At 44.1% G+C, this 19462-nt stretch overlaps 1 protein-coding gene across 2 annotated transcripts in view; it reads left to right on the top strand.

Annotated features, from left to right (window-relative positions):
* The first annotated feature begins 8085 nt into the window (after positions 1 to 8085).
* map7b (microtubule-associated protein 7b) overlaps positions 8086 to 19462 on the top strand; it is a 95745-nt gene continuing 84368 nt past the window's right edge. Inside the window, exon 1 of one of the 2 annotated variants that reach the window (XM_039738884.1) lies at positions 8086 to 8246. In XM_039738884.1, the coding sequence (XP_039594818.1) occupies positions 8201 to 8246 (46 nt within the window). In that variant the 5' untranslated portion in view covers positions 8086 to 8200. Of the gene's footprint in view, positions 8247 to 12997; positions 13786 to 19462 lie in introns of those variants that run through there. The other variant, XM_039738881.1, reaches the window with a different exon arrangement.

Raw genomic sequence — 19462 nt, 5'->3', positions numbered from 1 at the left:
CTCATTATGACTCAAAAAGCGAATCGTTCTGACTTCCATCAGAAGGGATGGCAGCTCATCTGAATGTAAGGCATTCTGGGAGGAAGAGGAGGGTCCAGGTGGGCGAACCTCAGAGGTGACGTCAGATGGAGCGTTGTCAATCATCCTCGCTGCAGTAGGAGAAGGAGAGATGTTGTTAATACACAGTGCCACGTCCTGCCTTGGTGGAGAATTACCATCACCCAAGCCTTCAAGCTGTTTCCCATGCGTGTGTGTGTGACTTGTGTTTTATACTGAATGAAGTTTCAGAAGTTACGCACAACATGTTGGTTTCTCATTGCGTGTTCACCTCTATGGCATACCCACATTGAACCTGAATCTGTAACTGGGGTGCAAAGAAGACTTAAGTTGATTAAGTTGATCATGTCCTGGTGAGGACAAATTCCTTCTTGCCGCACTATTTTAATATGTGTCCACGAAGAACAATCTAACGGTAATATGAAAGAAGTGTTGGCTAGCCTACTCCTTCTTAAACAAAGCTGGTACCATAGTCAGAATCACATTCTTTGACGTTTCCAGTGCCGTCAACACCATTCTGTCTCATCGAATGGCGAAAAAAGCTCAAGGCTATATATCTTGATGCCCCCACAATCTCCTGAATCATGGACAACCCAACCAGCAGACGACGGTTTGTGAGGCTCTGTGCATCAGAAATAGAGGTGTAAACACTGGGGCACCTCAGGGAACTGTCCTGTGTTCCTTTCTGTCCACTCTTTACACAACAGAGGTCCAGTACATTATCAACACTTGCCACCTAAAGAAATTTTCAGATGACTCCTCCATCATAGACTGCATTAATAATGGAGACAAGTCCGAGGACAGAAGGTTTGTGGTGCAAGAAGAACCATCCACAACATCAGCAAGACAAAAGAGGTGGCGGTGGACTTTCGGCTGGCCAAACAATCTCTGAGACACGTCACCATTTAGGGGGAGGACGTGGATGTGGTGCAGAGCTGCAACTACCTGGAGGTCCACATAACCAACGAAATGAACTGGTCTGACAACACAGTGATGCTGAAGTAGAAGGGCCAGTGTGGAGGAAATACCATTTCTTACGTCAGTAATCAGACAGGAGGAAGCCCCATCACAGCGGTCTGTTAGAGGATGATCACAAAGCAAAGACAGAAAGCCCTATTTATAGGCAACTGAGGTTACATAACAGTGCTGAATTCGTAACACCTGACCCTGACTCTGATTGGTTCATGAACACAGAAGACATGACATGTTCTCAGCAGATAGCACAACCAGTTTACGTACCCAAAATAAAAGTCTCATTCCACTACATTCTTGTCCATCTCAAACATTTCTTACGTTCAGCTCTTACCCCTTTACATAAAAATGATGGCATTTCGCCACTTCTTAAACCACATGAGGCACTCTAGCTGTTTAGCTAACCCAGGGAGGGGTCTCCAACCTTTTTTCCCCCCCGAGAGCTACTTTTACAAAATGAAAAGAGCTCCTCATGTTTTCTAACGTTTATTCTCATCTCTTATTTAAACCCAGACAAACTGAATATGTTTGTTTCACCTGAACATGGTGTCTACAACTTTTGCATTAAAACATCACAAAAAATATTTTGTTCACCTGCAAGTGCAGTTTGTATGTCTGTATGCATTTTCTAGTGTATCTCACACTATTGAATTAAAACATGAATGCTGTCAGAACAAAATAATGCAATTCCAAATATCCAGATGTGACTTCTTGATTTGTCATTTTGTCACGTGTCACTGTGTCATTTTATTCACAGGTCCAGTTGCACGTGTGATGTGGTTTTTAGTTAGTCAGATGACTGGCACTGACGTGTGTGGTGGAGTGGAGCCCCCTTAGGTTCACTCTTCTGGAGTCATTTAAATGTTCGTCTGTCAGTCTTGTTGTGAACTTTGACTTCATGACATTCACGTCAGACTCACAGAGGTTTGGAGACCCAAACAAGGCAGACATTTTCAGAGCTGCTTGGTGAAGATTCTTCTTGTTATCAGCCAGAAATACTAGAAATACTGTTGAGTCTTTAGCTGTACATTATTTGTGCATAATTTTCTTTGAAGGTTTATTAATATATAATATATAAAATTCAGACCCAGGTTCACTTCCAGGGTCCTCCCTGAGTGGAGTCTGCACGTTCTCCCCGTGTCTGCGTGGGTTTCCTTCCTCACTCATTCGCTCACCAGCTTCGGAGCGTGTTACTTAACTCCGCTTAGCTAGCGAACAAGAGAACAATTGAATTCAACTTTTGTTTGATATTTAAAATCAAGTGTTACTTCGGTCTTGATGAGTTTGAGTCCGGGTATTCTCTTAAGTGTGTGCCACATTGAAAAGATAGATTGAAATTCAGATTGTGGATCGTGATTTTGTGTTAAAAGGTTTATCCATTTAAAATTAAATCTGCAATGAAATATTATGTGAAGAAGGTGGCTCCTCTATATATTTATGTATGTATACAATAGGCAGTCATCCTTCTGCTCGCTCACAGATGAATCTTTGTGATAATTGTTTGTGTGCAGCTGCTGTTGAAAATGGCCTTAATTGCCCTGATTAATTGCCACGTACTGAAGGGAAGTGGGCAATTAAGGGTAATTAATGTCATCTTTAGCAGTCTCCAGCGTGACAGCTGTCATGCCCTCTTTAGTTTACTTAAGTTAAGGTGACTAGGGTGTAATGTAAGGATTTTGAGGGTCCTGTAGTCTGGTGACATTTCTACGGCCACAGTTGGTTATCAGTAACTGTATGCCTGCATTAGTAGGTGCCACTGTGTGAAGACTGTGCCAGGGTGGTGAGGATGATGGGCTGCAAGCCACCAAGGCTCAGTTCAGTTGCTGTTCCCATCTCATTGTGTCTTTGAACGAGTTACGTAACCTGCTTTTTCTCCATTATAAAAAACAATTCTGATGTATCCTGATCTTATGAGTCGCCTTATGTAACGGTGTCTGCCAAATAAGCAGTAAATGTACAAGCGTTGTACCAGACCTGTACATGGCGACGATTGTGTTGGTGCCACCTTTTGCTCCAGAAGCCAGCTACAAGAATTCATTCACTATTTTATTAGTTTCCATTGTAATAAAACTCAGTCATGAGCATAAACCCCATATACTTGAGAATAACAGCAAAATAAGAAAACGACTTTACAGACACAAGCTCAATGTGGAACTGATGTGAGACAAGACGGTGGCCAATTTATATGATGGGAACAGGAAGAGGCAGGATCTTGATTGCACCAGAACTGGAAGTGATGTCATCATTAGGCCTCCCAACTGGATAAAGATCCCTGCTCAGCCTTGGTCAGGATGCCAGCCCATATATGCTATCCATTACACAGATTTCCAGCAAGCAGTTACCTCCTTTTACAGCTCTTTCCATCCATGGCAAACTAAAAACTCTCTACCTATTAGTTTCTTGGATAGATAGATAGATAGATAGATAGATAGATAGATAGATAGATAGATAGATAGATAGATAGATAGATAGATAGATAGATAGATAGATAGATAGATAGATAGATAGATAGTTAGATAGATAGATAGATAGATAGATAGATAGATAGATAAACTTTAAATATTACATAAACAAAACTCCTAGAGTGAGGATGATTGTAAACCTCTGGCACGAAAAGACAAAAACAAAAGTGTTCCTTAAATTTCAAGAATTTATTAAATTACAAAAGAATTAAAAATCAATAGCCAAAAATCCAGTAAAAAGGAAGACACACAGAGTTTACTTAACCCAAGACGAAACCTGTAATCCAGAAACCAGAAGTCAATGTCAGAGCAGGCCAAGCCTAAATTGGATTAAGCAGAATGTTATGTTAGGTCATACATTAAACATATATAAAAATATATTTGAATATGTTGTCTAGCATATCATGGAAATACAAATACATGATTTAAGGAAAACATATTGATATCAATGTCAGAAAATGTGTTGGTGAAAATGTTATCCTTCGTGCCACTAGATGTCAGCCTATCACCTTAACTCAAAAGAGGCTTGACAAAGAATTTGAAAATGTCATAAGAAATTTGACAAAAGCAAGGTGACCATTGAGTCCATTTGTCCCTCATTTGTTTAGCTAACAGCTAAGCTCTCCCCAATATCTCATCCAGATTCTTCTTAAAGGTTATTGAGGTTTCTCCTTCAACTCCACATCTCAGTAGTTTGTTCCTGATTCCCAGTAGTCTCTGAGTACAGAAGTGTTTCCTGGCTTCAGTCTTAAATGCACGTCCCCTCAATTTGCGCTGGTGTCCTTGAGTATGTGATTCACCATTCAGCTGAAAGAATTCTGCCGGATCCACTTTATTGATGCCTGCATTCTCCACGTGGTTCGCCCTTCTCTGAAGATTGCCCAGGTCTTTTTGATTTTTGTTTTTGCTGCCTCCTCATTGTCTGCCATTCCTCCAATTTTAATATTGGTTTTTAACCATAGAAAAATATCATTTATCATAATACTAAACAGAACAGAACTACAAATATTCTGTTGTGCAGTGTCATTACTTATGAGACAAGTCTTAAGTTGCTTCTTCTTCTTCTTCTTCTTTAGCAGTGGCATGGCAGGCTGCGATCACTTCCTGTGATATATTGCTGCCATCTGATGAGTTAAATACATTATTTCTTCCTTTGGTTACTAAATACATTGTTTCACTTTTTTATTTCTCTCTAAAACTATGGTTTTATTTCCCTTTATCTTTAAGTCTCCAGCTTCTCGTCTTCATCTTCTGGCTGTTCCTGTTAGGGGTCGCCACAGTGGATCATCTTTTTCCATCTCTTTCTGCCCTCGCCATCACCTGCATGTCCTCTCTCACCACATCCATAAACCTTTTCTTAGTCCTTCCTCGTCTCCTCTTGACTTAAAGCTCTATCCTTAGCACCCTTCTCCCAATATACCCCTCATCTCTCCTCTGCACATGTCCAAACCTACAAAATCTCGCCTCTCTGACTTTGTCTCCCAACCGTCCAACTTGAGCTGACCCTCTAATGTCCTCATTTCTAATCCTGTCCATCCTCGTCACCCCCAGTACAAATCTTAGCATCTTTAACTCTGCCACCTCCAGCTCTGTCTCCTGTGCCACCTTCTCCAGCCCATATAACATAGCTGGTCTCACTAGCGTCCTGTAGACCTTTTCTGTCACTCTTGTTGACACCCGTCTGTCACAAATCACTCCTGACACTCTTCTCCACCCATTCAACCCTCTTCTTCACTTCTCTTCCACAATCCCTGTTACTCTGTACTGTTGATCCCAAGTATTTAAACTCCTCCACCTTCGCCAACTCTACTCCCCTCATCCTCACCATTCCACTGACCTCCCTCTCATTCACACACATATATTCTGTCCTGGTGGTCCTACTGACCTCAATTCCTCTCCTCTCATATCTCCACCTCTCCAGAGTCTCCTCAACCTGCTCCCTACTCTCACTACAGATCACAATGTCATTAGCAGACATCACAGTCCACGGGGACTCCTGTCTAATCTCGTCTGTCAACTTGTCCATCACCATTGCAAATAAGAAAGGGCTCAGAGCCGATTCCTGATGTAATCCCACCTCCGTCACTTCTACCAAAGTCCTCACCACGGTCACACTTCCCTCGTACATATCCTGTGCAACTCTTACGTACTTCTCTGCCACTCCCAACTTCCTCGTAGTGTATAACAATTTCTCTCTAGTCACCCTGTCTTATGCTTTCTCCAGGTCCACAAAGATACAATGCAACGCTCTACTTCTCCATCAACATCCTCAGAGCAAACATCTCATCTGTGGTGCTCTTTCTTGGCATGAAACCATCCTGCTGCTCACTAATTATCACCTCACTTCTTAACTGAGCTTCCACTACTCTTTCCCATAACTTCATGCTGTGACTCATCAGTTTTATCCCCCTGTAGTTACTACAGTTCTGCACATCCCCCTTATTCTTAAATATCGGCACCAGTACACTTCTTCTCCACTCCTCAGGTATCTTCTCACTTTCTAAGATTCCATTAAACAATCTGGTTAAAAACTCCACTGCCATCTCTCCTAAACACCTCCATGCTTCCACATGTATGTCATCTGGACCAACAGCCTTTCCATTCTTCATCACCATCTCCATGTCATCCAACCTTCTCTCTCTCTTTCTCTTCATTCATCATCCACTCAGAGCACTCTTTCCATCTGCTCAACACATTCTTCCTAAGCGATCTCCTCTGTGGGTCTCCGCCCACAAAAAAGTTTTTTCAGCTATCTAAATTTGCATGCTGCCACACCCCCTGGAGATGGCCCTAATAAGCTCCGCACGCTGATTGTTTATATTTTCAGACGTGCCCCGCAGCCTCGTACAATATATTCGCTGTAAGAAGTTTTGTATTCATTTTCGCTAAGACCCCCTTAATATACATCAGTGCCAAAAATGCCCGCTGCCAAATTAATTTATTCTCAAACCTCATAAATTCAGTCTATCTCAGAGAGCCGGAGCCTATCCTGGAAACACTGGTAGCAAGGCAGGAAAAAAAGACTGTCTGAAATTTAAATCCCGCGCCCAGTCATTGCCCGCTTCTTGATAATTATTCAAAAACATAATGCCACCAGTAGGAAAGGAAAACAATGCCGAAAATGATCCAGCACTGAATTGAAAGATCTTGCGATATGTACAGTACTTGTTATTCCCCAATCAGGCACACTGAAGCAGACGCTCCCTCTCATAAACATAGAATTACTAAACGTTGCATGACCAGCAGCATCGTACGTCAACGTCGCCGCCATATTGCGAGTGGCACTGCTGTGGAGTGACGTAATGGATAAAGATGCCTCACGCATGTGCTGCTTGGGATTGTACAAACCGCTGTACGCTCCAAACCAGATCCCGGGGGATTACATTTCATAGGTAAGGCTGAACAATTGTTTTGGTCATATTTGGCTATTAGAAAATCCCGTTTTAAAATCTTAGCACTCAAGGTCACCTTACAATAAAATTAAACAACAGTAGTAAAACTAAAACAAGAGAATGATGGATCAAAAAGCGATAATTAGCAAACAAACAAAGATAACTGGCAGTAACAGTGCAAAATTCACAATTGGTATGCCAGTTTGAGCTCCCATAGCACTGAGTCTCATGTGTGGTACAGAAAGTCGAGCTGCATATGAGGATCTGAGTGAGCAAGTGGAGTGCCAGTCTGGAGAAGATCAGTGAGGTGTGGAGAGCTTTAAATGTTCAGAGCGGTATTGTGTATTGCATTTAGTAGTGAAGTTGAGAGAGAATAGGTGTGATATGTTCAGTGGATTTACAACAACAGGTTATTATCCTGGCAGCAGAATTTTGAAGAAGTTGTAAGCCATGGATAGGTTTTTGTGGGATGTCAGACAGAATAGCATTACAGTAATCTATACGTGAGGTGACTCGGATATTAACCAATACTTCAGTACTGTGCTGCGCAAGAGCAGAGACAAAGTCTAGAAATGTTTCGGAGATGGAAATGTTACTTATATGGGAGGAATTATTTAATAATAATAATAAATTATTATTATTATTATTTAATAAATGACATTATTAGTGTATAAATGGATATAAATAATTGCGGGTAAACGATTCGCCAAAATCTGTTGTATGTAAACGATACTGCTTTAAACGTTATTGCCTTTTCACCAGAAAACCGGGTTTCCACGTCTACCTGTATAGGGTGGTCCAGATCTAATTATGCAATTTTCATTACACTATAACTTATTAAGTTTATTACATAGAAAATCACCCGAAAAATCCCGGACCATCGAGAAGTGTGCGAACTGACGACATGAAAAGTTGTCTTCGCGCCGAACTGGAATCGTCCCAGCATAAATCAAAGTCATCCGGACGATCTGGATCTGCATAATTACAGTAGATCTGGACCACCCTGTATTAGTTTAAATGGCACTTTTGCCACTCGCAATAGGGCGGATGCGCTGACGTATCGTATCGACGGTGCAACACAGTGAATGCTGCGTCAATCTATATATGTCTATGGTCTATGCTCCCTCTCACCTGCTCAGGCTCTCCCACCAAAGTCCGCCCTGCGCGCTGCTGACGTGTCGACGTGCTGGTGTGGCAAGAACGCGCGTGCGCTGGAGGCACGCACAGCCACCACCAACGCCGTCGTGCTGTTCCTCACCTGCCCGCCAGGCGTCGCTTCTCTTCCGCGCGACTGTACGGCACCTGACGTGGGGTGACATGGCGGATCCGCAGGGGACGGAGGCAGTACGAAGCCGGATACTAGGTGAGTGTAGGACGTCGATATAATGGGCAGAAAAAAAAGTTGTGTTTCACCTGGATGAACTTCATTGTGGCAAAACGGGGGAGGACAGTGGAGCGCGAGCCCGCTGCCAGTCAGTGTTGATGAGATGCTTGGCGTCTTAAAGTGCCGTCCGCATTTGTTTTCAAAATGAAGTTTGCGACTCCTAGAGATTTAACGAAATACACCTCGCTTCGCTCTAATGTTTCGATGAAAGCAGTGGAAGAAAAACACAGAGAGAAAGGAGCCGGGACACGTAGACACAGAATGGCTGCAGGGCTTTCATCAGGTGCAGCGGGTCGTAGCTTTGTGGAGGAAATTCTCGATAATCACCGGGGCTTGTGAGAATGACGAGCACCTGTCCGTAAACAGGTGCGTTTGCTCATTTTAATATGAGCTTTTGAGAAGAGAGCCGGAGCTCCGAGTACTTTGGCTCTGGGAATGTTTCCGCACCTGTACGCGCGTCAAAGGTGGGAAGACCGCGCCAGGGCTTTGGTCACGATAGGCGCACGTCGACATGGCAGTCCTCCAAGTACGGCGCTAGCTTAACATCAGGGGCGTTACTCATCAATTCATAAACCTTTAATTAGCCCATCGTAGTAGACGGTATGTTCTAGCCAGGACTAATCCGCATCTCGGGACTTGATGCTGTAATTAAAGCTTATTGATGCTGGATCGGGAACGCTTGGTGGGGTCTAAATGATCTCATAAAGGGGTTGCTGTGAATTGTTCATTTGTTCGGACTGAAGTTGTGTGTTATGCACGGCAGAGGGCACACACTGGCAAAAACATACATTCAGTCATCCCTTTTCCATCGCATATCCTGAACAAGGTGGTGGTGGGGTGGCAACAGTCCATATGTCCCACTCCTCGGCTCCTGCTTGCTTAACTCATACAGCGGGATCCTAAGGTGTTTCCAGGTCATCCCGGGGTTGGGGTTGTTCATTAATAAAGGAGACGAGTCCGAGTGCAGGAAAGTCGTGGAGGACTCTGTCTTTTGTGGTGCAGGGACCACAACCTGCAACTCGACATCAGCGAGAGAAGAGAGATGGTGGTAGAATTGCAGGCGTGCCATTAAGCCCCCTGAAAGGAGTCCCTAATTTAGGGGGAGGATGTGGACGTGGTGCAGAGAGAGGTACAGGTATATGGGGGGACCACATGAACAACAAACTGGTCTGACAACACGAGAAAGGCCAGAGCAGACTGGACTTCTTAAGGAGACTCGGGTATTTTAATGGGTGCAGCAAGCTGCTGGAAATGTTCTACCAGTCCATGGTAGCCAGTGTGGTGGTCGATGCACAATAACTGAGTAAACTAATCAAGCTGGCATGTGCCATCACACTGTTGTGAAATATAAAATTGAATGCCATCATGAAAAATCCCCTCCAGGAAGCTCTCTCTTGGAGCAGTTTTAGCCACAGGCTCTTTCCACCACGGTGTGCTAAGAAATGCCTCTGGGGGTCTGCCCTGCCCACTGCTATCTCGGGCAATTCAAGCTTCCACCTGATGTTCATTGTTATTTATCGGCCGACTGATCGATTGTTTGGCTGTGTTATCTGTAGTGTGAGTATGTATCTTTGTAAGTGATTTCCATGTGACGGACTGGTGCCCTGTCCAGAGTTTGTTCCTGCCTTGTGCCTTAAGCTAGCTGGGTTTGGCTTCAGCATCAACCACAGACCTGTGGGCCTGGACTGGATCAAGCTGGTTGGAAAATAACAAGATAAATGTTAGCGATATGCCATCTGTTGGAATGCCAAATCCAATTAATTATCCATGTATCCATCCATTATCCAACCTGCTATATCCTAACTACAGGGTCACGCAGGTCTGCTGGAGCCCAACCAACACAGGGTGTAAGGCAGGAAACAAACCCTCGGCGCCAGCCCACCGCAGGGCGCACACACACACACACACACACACACACCAAGCATACACTAAGCCAATGCACCTAACCTGCATGTCTTTGGACTATGGGAGGAAACTGGAGTACCCGGAGGAAACCCACGTAGACACGGGTTGGGTTGTGTGTGTGCCCTGCGGTGGGCTGGCACTCTGCCTGGGGTTTGTTTCCTGCCTTACACCCTGTGTTGGTTGGGCTCCAGCAGACCCCCGTGACCCTGTAGTTAGGATATAGCGGGTTGGATAATGGATGGATAATTCTATGCTGGGTAGCACGGTGGCTAAGCTAAGCACGTTCAGGCCCGGCCAGTACTTGGATGTGAGATCATCTAGGACAGGGGTCGCCAAGGACCACCGTGGCGGCAGGTTTTTATTCTAACCCCTTTTTTTTTTTTTTTAATGAGTGCCCTGTTTGTCTTGCTAATTAACTTCTTGTGAATTCATTTTAATTGAACTGTTTTTTTTAAGATTTGTTTGTCTGAAGGGTGGCATGGTGGCGCAGTGGTAGCGCTGCTGCCTCGCAGTAAGGGGACCTGGGTTTGCTTCCCGGGTCCTCCCTGTGTGGAGTTTGCATGTTCTCCCTGGGTCCTCTAGTTTCCTCCCGCAGTCCACAGACATGCAGGTTAGGTGCATTGGTGATCCTAAATTGTCCCTAGTGTGTGTGTGTGTGTGTGTGTGTGTGCGCCTTACAGTGCCCGGGCTTTGTTTCCTGCCTTGCGCCCTGTGTTGGCTGGGATTGGCTCCAGCAGACCCCCGTGACCCTGTAGTTGGGATATAGCGGGTTGGATAATGGATGGATGGATGGTTTGGGGACAAGCAGGAAATGGCTGCAGTTTAAAGTTCACTTTGTTTATTCACTCCTTCATTCCGACACGTTCCAAGCTGATGTATTCCAGCTTAAGATTAACTGGCGGTTTAGTTCAAAGTGCGGTATTTGTGTCACCCCGGGCTGGTCCAGAGTGTCAACTTCAAAGCCACAGAGACCAAAAACAAATCCCGTAGAATAAAAGACTAATCAGACATATGATAAAGCGAATTACTGGACTGACTCTAATTACACTGCAGTGCGAGGCTTGGGGAGCGTCAGGTATTTGTGATCAGCAGTCGCTTCTTTGTGCTTCTCCCCCTACTTATTTATTCATTCATCAAAGCACTTTTGGAAACAAACCGCCTGCTTTCTCTTTTATTTCAATTCAGTCCTTTTTTTGTGTGAGTACGACTCTTGGTTATTTATCAGCTGTGGTGATTGTGTGTGAAATGGGCACATTCAGCTAATTTGTACTTAAAATACTCTAACATACCTTAGGATAGTCTCTTTCTTTTGAATCCCGTAAAGATTTTTTTAATAAGTTACTAGGGGGCTTCACTTCGCTTGCCAACCCCCCGGCCTGCACTACGCGCCAGTCACTTTGGGTCTCTGCCACTCGCGTATGTGGATTTCACTTTCACCAGACAACAACTCTTTTAATTCTCCCGGATACGCCTCTTCATTGGGAAGAAACACGACTTTTCCCCGATGGCAACACGAATTCTCCGACTTAAAGTTTAAATCCGAACAATATCTCCATACTTCTGTCCTATCACCCATGTCCATATATTCAATCTCTTTTTTCACTTTCATCTTTTCGTCAACATCGCATTGGCTCATTTTGTACCTCATTATTGTTTGGCTGCTAATTAAGAAAAAAGAAACCATTAAGGGGGCAGAGTCTTTTAAAAGTCAATTGAAATGAATTCAAAAGAAGTTAATTAGTAGCAAAAACAGGTCACTTATTAAGAAAAGGGTGAGAATGAAAACCTTCAGCCATGGTGGTCCTCCTGGACCGGAGTTGGCGACTCCTGATCTAAGACAAGCTTGGGTTTGTGTTGGTGAGGCCAGCAGGGGGCGCTTACCCTCTGGTCTGTGGGTTGATCCCAATACACTGTGCTGTAAAAATGGTGCAGACCTTCGAATGAGGCGTAACACCGAGGTCCTGACTCCCTGCCGTCGTAAACATTCCTTCAAACAGAGTGGGGTGTATCCTGATGCCCACCACGGCCTGGTCATTCTGGCCCCCCCAAATCATCTCCTGTCTCTAATTGACATGGGAAAGGCGCCATGTAAGTAAAATGTATTATTATTATTATTATTTATTATTATTATCTCTCTCACCCCTTCACTACCTAACAGCTCATGTGTGGTGAGTGCACTGGTGTAAAAAATGGCTGCCGTCGCATCGTCCAGGTGGGCGCTACACATTAGTGGTGGTTGAAGTAGCAATCCACTCACTGAATCGCTATTTAAATGTAAAGACTTTTTGTTGTTATTAGTCTCCGACGTGGGCAGCACGGTGGCGCAGTGGGTAGTGCTGCTGCCTCGCAGTTTGGAGACCCGGGTCCTCCCTTCGTGGAGTTTGCATGTTCTCCCCGTGTCTGCGTGGGTTTCCTCCCACAGTCCAAAGACATGCAGGTTAGGTGGATTGGCAATCCTAAATTGTCTCTAGTGTGTGCTGTGTGTGTGTGTGTGCCCTGTGGTGGGCTGGTGCCCTGCCCGGGGTTTTTTCCTGCGTTGCGCCCTGTGTTGGCTGGGATTGGCTCCAGCAGACCCCTGTGACCCAGTAGTTAGGTTGGATAATGGATGGATGGATAGTCTCCGACATTGTTTTGACTTAAGAAGCACCTCCAGTATCAGACCACCCGTGAGCCTTTCTTTAGATAGATAGATACTTTATTAATCCCAAGGGGAGATTCACAGTTTATACCGAGCCCAACTCCTTCCTGCACTCCAGCAGCATTGAGAGCAGCCTGCAGGCCTGCGTGAGCCCCCCTGAGGAGCAGCTCGGCAGCCGCCGGCACCTTCAGCACGCCCGCCGCTGCAGCAGCATCAGCTCTCTCGTATTGACAAGGTGGTGTCAGTTGCCACGTGTGCCAAGTGTTGGCCAGCAATGGCGCACACGATCCCGGGGAATCGTAACGAGCAGCCGGTCGAGGGGTATGCGCGTCTGCCTTTGCCTTGGTGACATGTTGCGGTCGTCTCGGCAACCATTTACTGGGACGGATCATGTTTGCTTTGCTTTTGTTCCATGCTGAATATTTTAGTCGGTGGTTGTTAAGAGTTAGATGGATGCTGAAACAAGAAAATGCAGAAGGACAGAAGCCTTTCCTGGGATAGGAGGGAAGGTGAAGAAATCTCCTGAGCTTTGGACCTTTTTGAAACAGCAACTAGGACCCATTGTTTTTTTTTTTTTTTTTTGTATTGGTGATGCAGAATTAAAGGGACTTTCCCCTCTGAGCTGCCAGAGGACGAGGAGAGAGAGAGAGAGGGGCCTGCATGCATTCGTTCGTTCATGTACTCTCCATGCCAGTGCTAGTCAGCTGCTCTCACTGTTTACCCTATTTGTTTAAAAAGCTGAAATGATCTGACGGCACTGGCTTCGCGATTTAAAAGCCTGAGCAACGGGGGAAGAGAACTCATCGGGGTGGGAGGGGAGAGAGAGAGAAGACCGCCCCAGCATGCCCGGCCTGCCTAGTGCCATCCGCCAGGAGAGGCTTAAAAAGACAGGTGGGCGCCTTGCGTCTCCGGGGTTGTTCACCATTAACGAAGAGGACGAGCAGCAGAGGAATGGAGGCTGCAGGAAGACCAAGGGTAAGTAATGCGGAAAAAGAGCCAGCCCTGAAATGACTGATGTGCCGTTTAGGTGGCCCCTCTCGGTGCTTTTGAGCACGGGGGGTGGGGGGGGTGCGGGTAGGGGTTTACCTCCTTCTATTTGCTAAGGTCAGATATCCAGCCCCACCATCTTAATAGCTGAAGTTCTCGTCCCTACAGCCGAGATTCCAGCTCACTTCTGCAGGTCAGGCTTTACACCTTCAGGTTTCCTATTTGCTTTTAGAGATTTTGAAGGTTTATTTTATGGCGACTGTAAGAGGAGAGTGTGCTACAAATGCAAAAGAAAAAAAAATATATTATTCTATTACCTGAAGTGTAGCACCGTGTGGGATGTCATGGAAGTGTCAGTACGTGTGTGACATATGACACCGAGTGCAGGCCTTGGGCTGTGTGGCAAAAATACGTTTGTGTTGGTACTCGCCTTACCGTCGACAGCCACTGCTTCATAATGGATGTGGCATTCTGGACATCTACGGTGGAGTTGTGTCTAATTCAAATGAGAGATAGATGTGAAAGGCACTATATGATTGATTGACAGACAGATGCTACTTGTCACAAGGGGGAAATTTAGCTTTTACAGAAGCTCAGTAAATACAAAAATTACAATGATTTTCTATTGTGTTTGCGATATTAATATAACAAATACACACTGCTAAGGTACACATCTGTGTTTAACTATGTGCTTATTAATACACACCTGAAATTCTCTGTGCATCGTTTGATTCAAGCCTGGGTTCAAATGAACTCAGACAGAATTTTAATTAGAAAAAAAGTTTTTCATCTTTTGCAGTCCACTTGCATAAATTATTCTGAGTTTTACCTCATATTCAAACAAAAATACATCTTTAGAGTGCCCCACGGGTACAGCTCTGTTTTATAATTATTTTGTGCAAATTTGAGGGGCTTTGTTTGTTTTATTATTTCTTGAGCTTTTGTAAAGAGGTAAATTTCCTTTTTTGGGACAAATGAAGTTCTGTCTGTTTTTATAGTGCCTTTCACTGTCTGCCTGCGTTAGAGGGAAAGAGGGAGGGAGGGAGATTATGAAAGGCACCCTTCATGTTACACGGGCTCCTGCCATCAGTCAGTGTATCTGTGTGATATAATGCTGTTTACTGTCTGTTATATAGTGCCTTTCACATCTGTCTATCTATCTATCTATTATAAAGTGCCATTCACATCTATCTATCTATCTAGTACCTTACATATTTATCATTTTGTACATTTTCTTTCTATCTATCTATCTATCTGTCTGTTTGTCTGTCTGACTGTTATATAGTTGTATTCACATCTATCTGTCCATCTGTCCATCTATCTGTCTGTCTGTCTATTATATAGTGCCATTCACATCTATCTATCTATTATATAGTGCCATTCACATCTATCTATCATATAGTGCCATTCGCATCTATCTATCTATCTATCTAGTACCTTACATATTTATCATTTTGTACATTTTCTTTCTATCTATCTATCTATCTATCTATCTGTCTGTTTGTCTGTCTGACTGTTATATAGTTGTATTCACATCTATCTGTCCATCTATCTGACTGTCTGTCTATTATATAGTGCCATTCACATCTGTCTGTCTGTCTAATCCTGTCAACTACACTATCTGTCTATCTATCTTTCCAGCTTGATGTTTCAGGATGAGCAGCCCACCGGGGGGTTCGGTTCAGCTTGGGACGGTCGTAGGTGTCCTGTGGTGAAAGTTGACCTTCAGCACTTTGATTTTGTTTTTTTTATCTTGAGCGCCATATTAGATTAGTTAAATACATAATTAAATTTTGCAGGCTCTTGAAACTCATGGGAGTTATTTGGTGCAGTGACTCTATTACACTTTATTCAGTTCTCACTACTTGTGTTGATTGCTTTTGCACACTAATGATGTTTACTCTTTAACTGGCAAGTCAATAAATTCACATTAAACATGACACCTAATCGACTGGGCTTCCATCAGAAACTGTACTGACTGTAAAGGAAGGCCGTAAAGGATTTTACGAGTGATGAGCTGGAGAAAAAGACGCGTCCATTAACAGCAGGTTGGGGTTGATACCATTGATTAGCGCTACACGATTAATCATATACAAATTCCACATACAATTACGACTGTCGAGAGTGACGATTACCGCACTCCATTTTTAAAAAGCCCTCCTCATTCAGTAGACACCCAATTTGAACTAAACTCACTTCTGGGGCCCTGAAGTTCGAGCTTCATGAGTTTCTTGGCCGCTCAGTCCTCGAGTCTGACCATCTGACTGAATCTCAGTCAAGGGGGTGGAAATTATGACTGGGAAAGGACCAATTGGAGCCTGCTTTGCCAGTAAGGGGAGGAGTCTAAGCACAAACAGAATGATAAGTAGGAAAAGAAAGGTGAGCAGTTTTTTGTTTTTTTTTTTTTTTGGAAAAGGAGACTTACATTGGGGGCGGATGTAGGAGAAGAAAAGACGGCTAAGGCACGGTGGTCTAGGATTTTTTGGATGTCTTGGAAAGAAGCTCAAATGTGTAATCCTTACCAGGAGGGCAAACTGTTTTCAATTCTGTACTGTCTGGAAGGATGCCATCACATCCTGGGAGTCCACATCATAGAAAACCTGTCCTGAGGTGCGAAGACAGCTGAGCTGGTGAAGAAGGCCCAGCAGAGACTTTATTTCATGAGAGTCCTCAGGAAAAATAACATTCCTCCCCAAAAAAAAAACTGCTGGCATCCTTCTATTGCTGCCCTATCGGGAATATCCTGTGCCAACTGCCTCAGCGTGGGGTTTTCTAGCTGCACAACAGCGCAGAGGAAGACACTTGAGCAGATCGTAAAGACGGTCCAGCAGATCATCGGCTGCTCTTTACACTCTCAGCCCTCGCCGCCTCAGGAAAGCAAAAAATATTTTAAGAGACCCCTAACAACCTGCTCATGACATCAGGCATCAAAACAAAGACTAACAGACTGAATAGCAGCTTGTACCCTGTTGCTATTAGGGCACTGAATGCCACCTCATCACCTCCAGTGCAGCAGTGCAGTAGATGACATCTTGTGCAATTAAGGTCTTATGTTGAATGTTTGTGTTCTACCTCATTTCTTCTTCTCCTTTCTAATCTTTTTGTAATTATATTTATTTATATTTTGACACTGCAGGGACTGCACCTAATTTCATTGTATTTGTTACAATGACAATAATGATATTCTGATTCTGACACTGCCTGGACTTCTACATTATTCCAGACAGTGTACAGAAGGCTAAGAGGTTATGTCAGGTTATATAGCGCCTTGATGTGTGGAGTCCAAGTCACAGGAGGTTCTGCTCAGGCTTCATAACACACTGGTGAGGCCTCATCTGGAGTCCTGGGTGCAGTTTGGGTCTCCAGGCTACAAAAAGGACATAACAGCACAAGAGAAGGTCCAGAGAAGAGCGACAAGGCTGATTATGGGAGGCTACAGGGGATGAATTGTAAGGAAAGATTGAAAGAGCTGAGCCTTTACAGGGGATGTAGAGGAGACCTGACTGGAGTGTTTAAAATGATGAAGGGAAGTAGTCCAGTGGATCGAGACGGTGACTTTAAAATGAGTTCATCAAGAACACAGGGACAACGTTGGTAACTTGGAAATTTCATACAAATGTTTTTCTTCTCACAGAGAAGCACAGACGCCTGGACTAAGTGACCAAGTCATGTGGTGGTGGACTGTAGGACTTTAGGGACCTTGAAAACTCAACTTGATGTTATTTTTGAGGAGTTAAGTGGACACGACTGGTGAGCTTTGTGGGGCTGAATGGCCAGCTCTCGTCTGATTGTTCTAATTCCCGTCAAAGGCTTTTTGAATAATTTTGCTTATTTGTGGACTTACTGCACTTTTTTCCTATTCAATATCCATTGTATGACTTGTTTTTTTATTTTTTGATGGGGTCTTTTCATGTGTGTTAAGTGTTGGGGAGAGCTTCGCTCGATGGTATTTGTTCTGCTGGCCGTTATTTCATTTTGAAATATAAAATATCCATTTCTTTTGTACTTGCAGTGTGTGGTGTGGTCAGTATGGAGCGAGGTCACTGGAGGAGTAGGGATGCTCGCCTGTTCTTCTTATTTATTGTTATTTATAATCGTATCGCCGGGGGGAGGCGGGGGGCCGATACAAGTTCATTAAAACTAATCCAGCAGCACTAAGTCTCAGATCGCCATTACTGGCCTGTGTAAGTCAAAGCTGACTTGAAGCACTTTGCTGTTTTTTTTTTTTTATCTTTAGCGTTGCATTAAGTGGGTCGCACATTAAAGACGGATTTGCATTTTATTGGCATTTGGTGCTGTGAGTCTGTGGCGCCTTTTTCCAGTTATGAATTCTCCTGCATTGTGTGCTGTGCCCACCCTCCATTCCGTAATTTTTGCGTGTGTTTTTTCTTCATTTGATGTCTTTGTGAGGGTGGCACAGTGGCGTAGTGGTAGCGCTGCTGCCTCGCGGTAAGGAGACCTGGGTTCGCTTCCCGAGTTCTCCCTGCGTGGAGTCTGCATGTTCTTCCCAGGTCTGAATGGGTTTCCTCTCACAGTCCAAAGACATGCATGTCGGGTGCATTGGCGATTCTAAATTGTCCTTAGTGTGTGCTTGGTGTGTGTGTGTGCCCTGCGGTGGGCTGGCGCCCTGACCGGGGTTTGTTCCTGCCCTGCACCCTGTGCTGACTGGGATTGGCTCCAGCAGACCCCCGTGACCCTGTAGTTAGGATTAGCGGGTTAGACAATGACTTATGACTGACTATCTTTGTATTGCAGTGGATGTTTTTGTATCACTCCTGCATGGCATGAATAAAGTTTTGTCTTTCAGTTGGCTCTTATTAATATTAAAGGGGTATTTGATCGTTGCTACTGCACCTGCATGCCCAGCTCAGTTTTATCAGCACTCCTACCTCACTTTCCACTTGATTGATGTCCAATATGAAACTCGCACGTCCGAGAAATCTGCGAGATGAAGCAGAACAGCAGCATATTCGAGACATGAGCGCATACAGCATAGGCAGCTTTCATATCGACAGAAATGGTGGTGTCGACTGCAGGATCCACCACTGGGTACAGCGTATTTCATTATGTCAGACATTAATGGCCTCCTCTTATTTCGTATGGCCCGGTGAGAGCACAGACTCTTAAGTTGCTGATATTGTAAGAAATCCAAGTCAATTTGCAGCATAAAAAGATAGAGTGTGTGGATCTGAAGTGAACGTTAGTGTCAGCGTTGTTTCCATTGTGTTTCTAGGACAGGGAAATGTCCAAAGGGAAAGAAAACACTCAATGAGCAAATATTTGACCCTTGCAAGCACAGCTATTGAAATCTGCACTAAAGATGTTGTGTCTACTTAACATCCAGCTTAATAAAAACATAAGAATACCTGCGTGTCTGTCATTCAAAAAGATGGCGCATCACAAACATTTGTAATAAAATACTTGCCATTTGTCATTCCACCAGATGGCACATTACAAACATTCATGCCACATTTACGAATCCCATACCAAATGGCATATAACACAGACATATGCATTGAATTTATCATTCCAACAGATGGCACATCACAAACATTAACACTGCTTTCACAAATTCAACACCAAATGGCATATAACAGAGATTTATACATTGCATTTGTCATTCCACCAGATGGCACATCACCAATATTTGTAGTAATACATTTTT

This window comes from Polypterus senegalus, chromosome 16, assembly GCF_016835505.1.
Source record: "Polypterus senegalus isolate Bchr_013 chromosome 16, ASM1683550v1, whole genome shotgun sequence".
In the NCBI taxonomy this organism is placed as follows: Eukaryota; Metazoa; Chordata; class Cladistia; order Polypteriformes; family Polypteridae; genus Polypterus; species Polypterus senegalus.
Note: the sequence above shows the minus strand (reverse complement) of the source record. Positions and strands in the feature narration are given on the sequence as shown.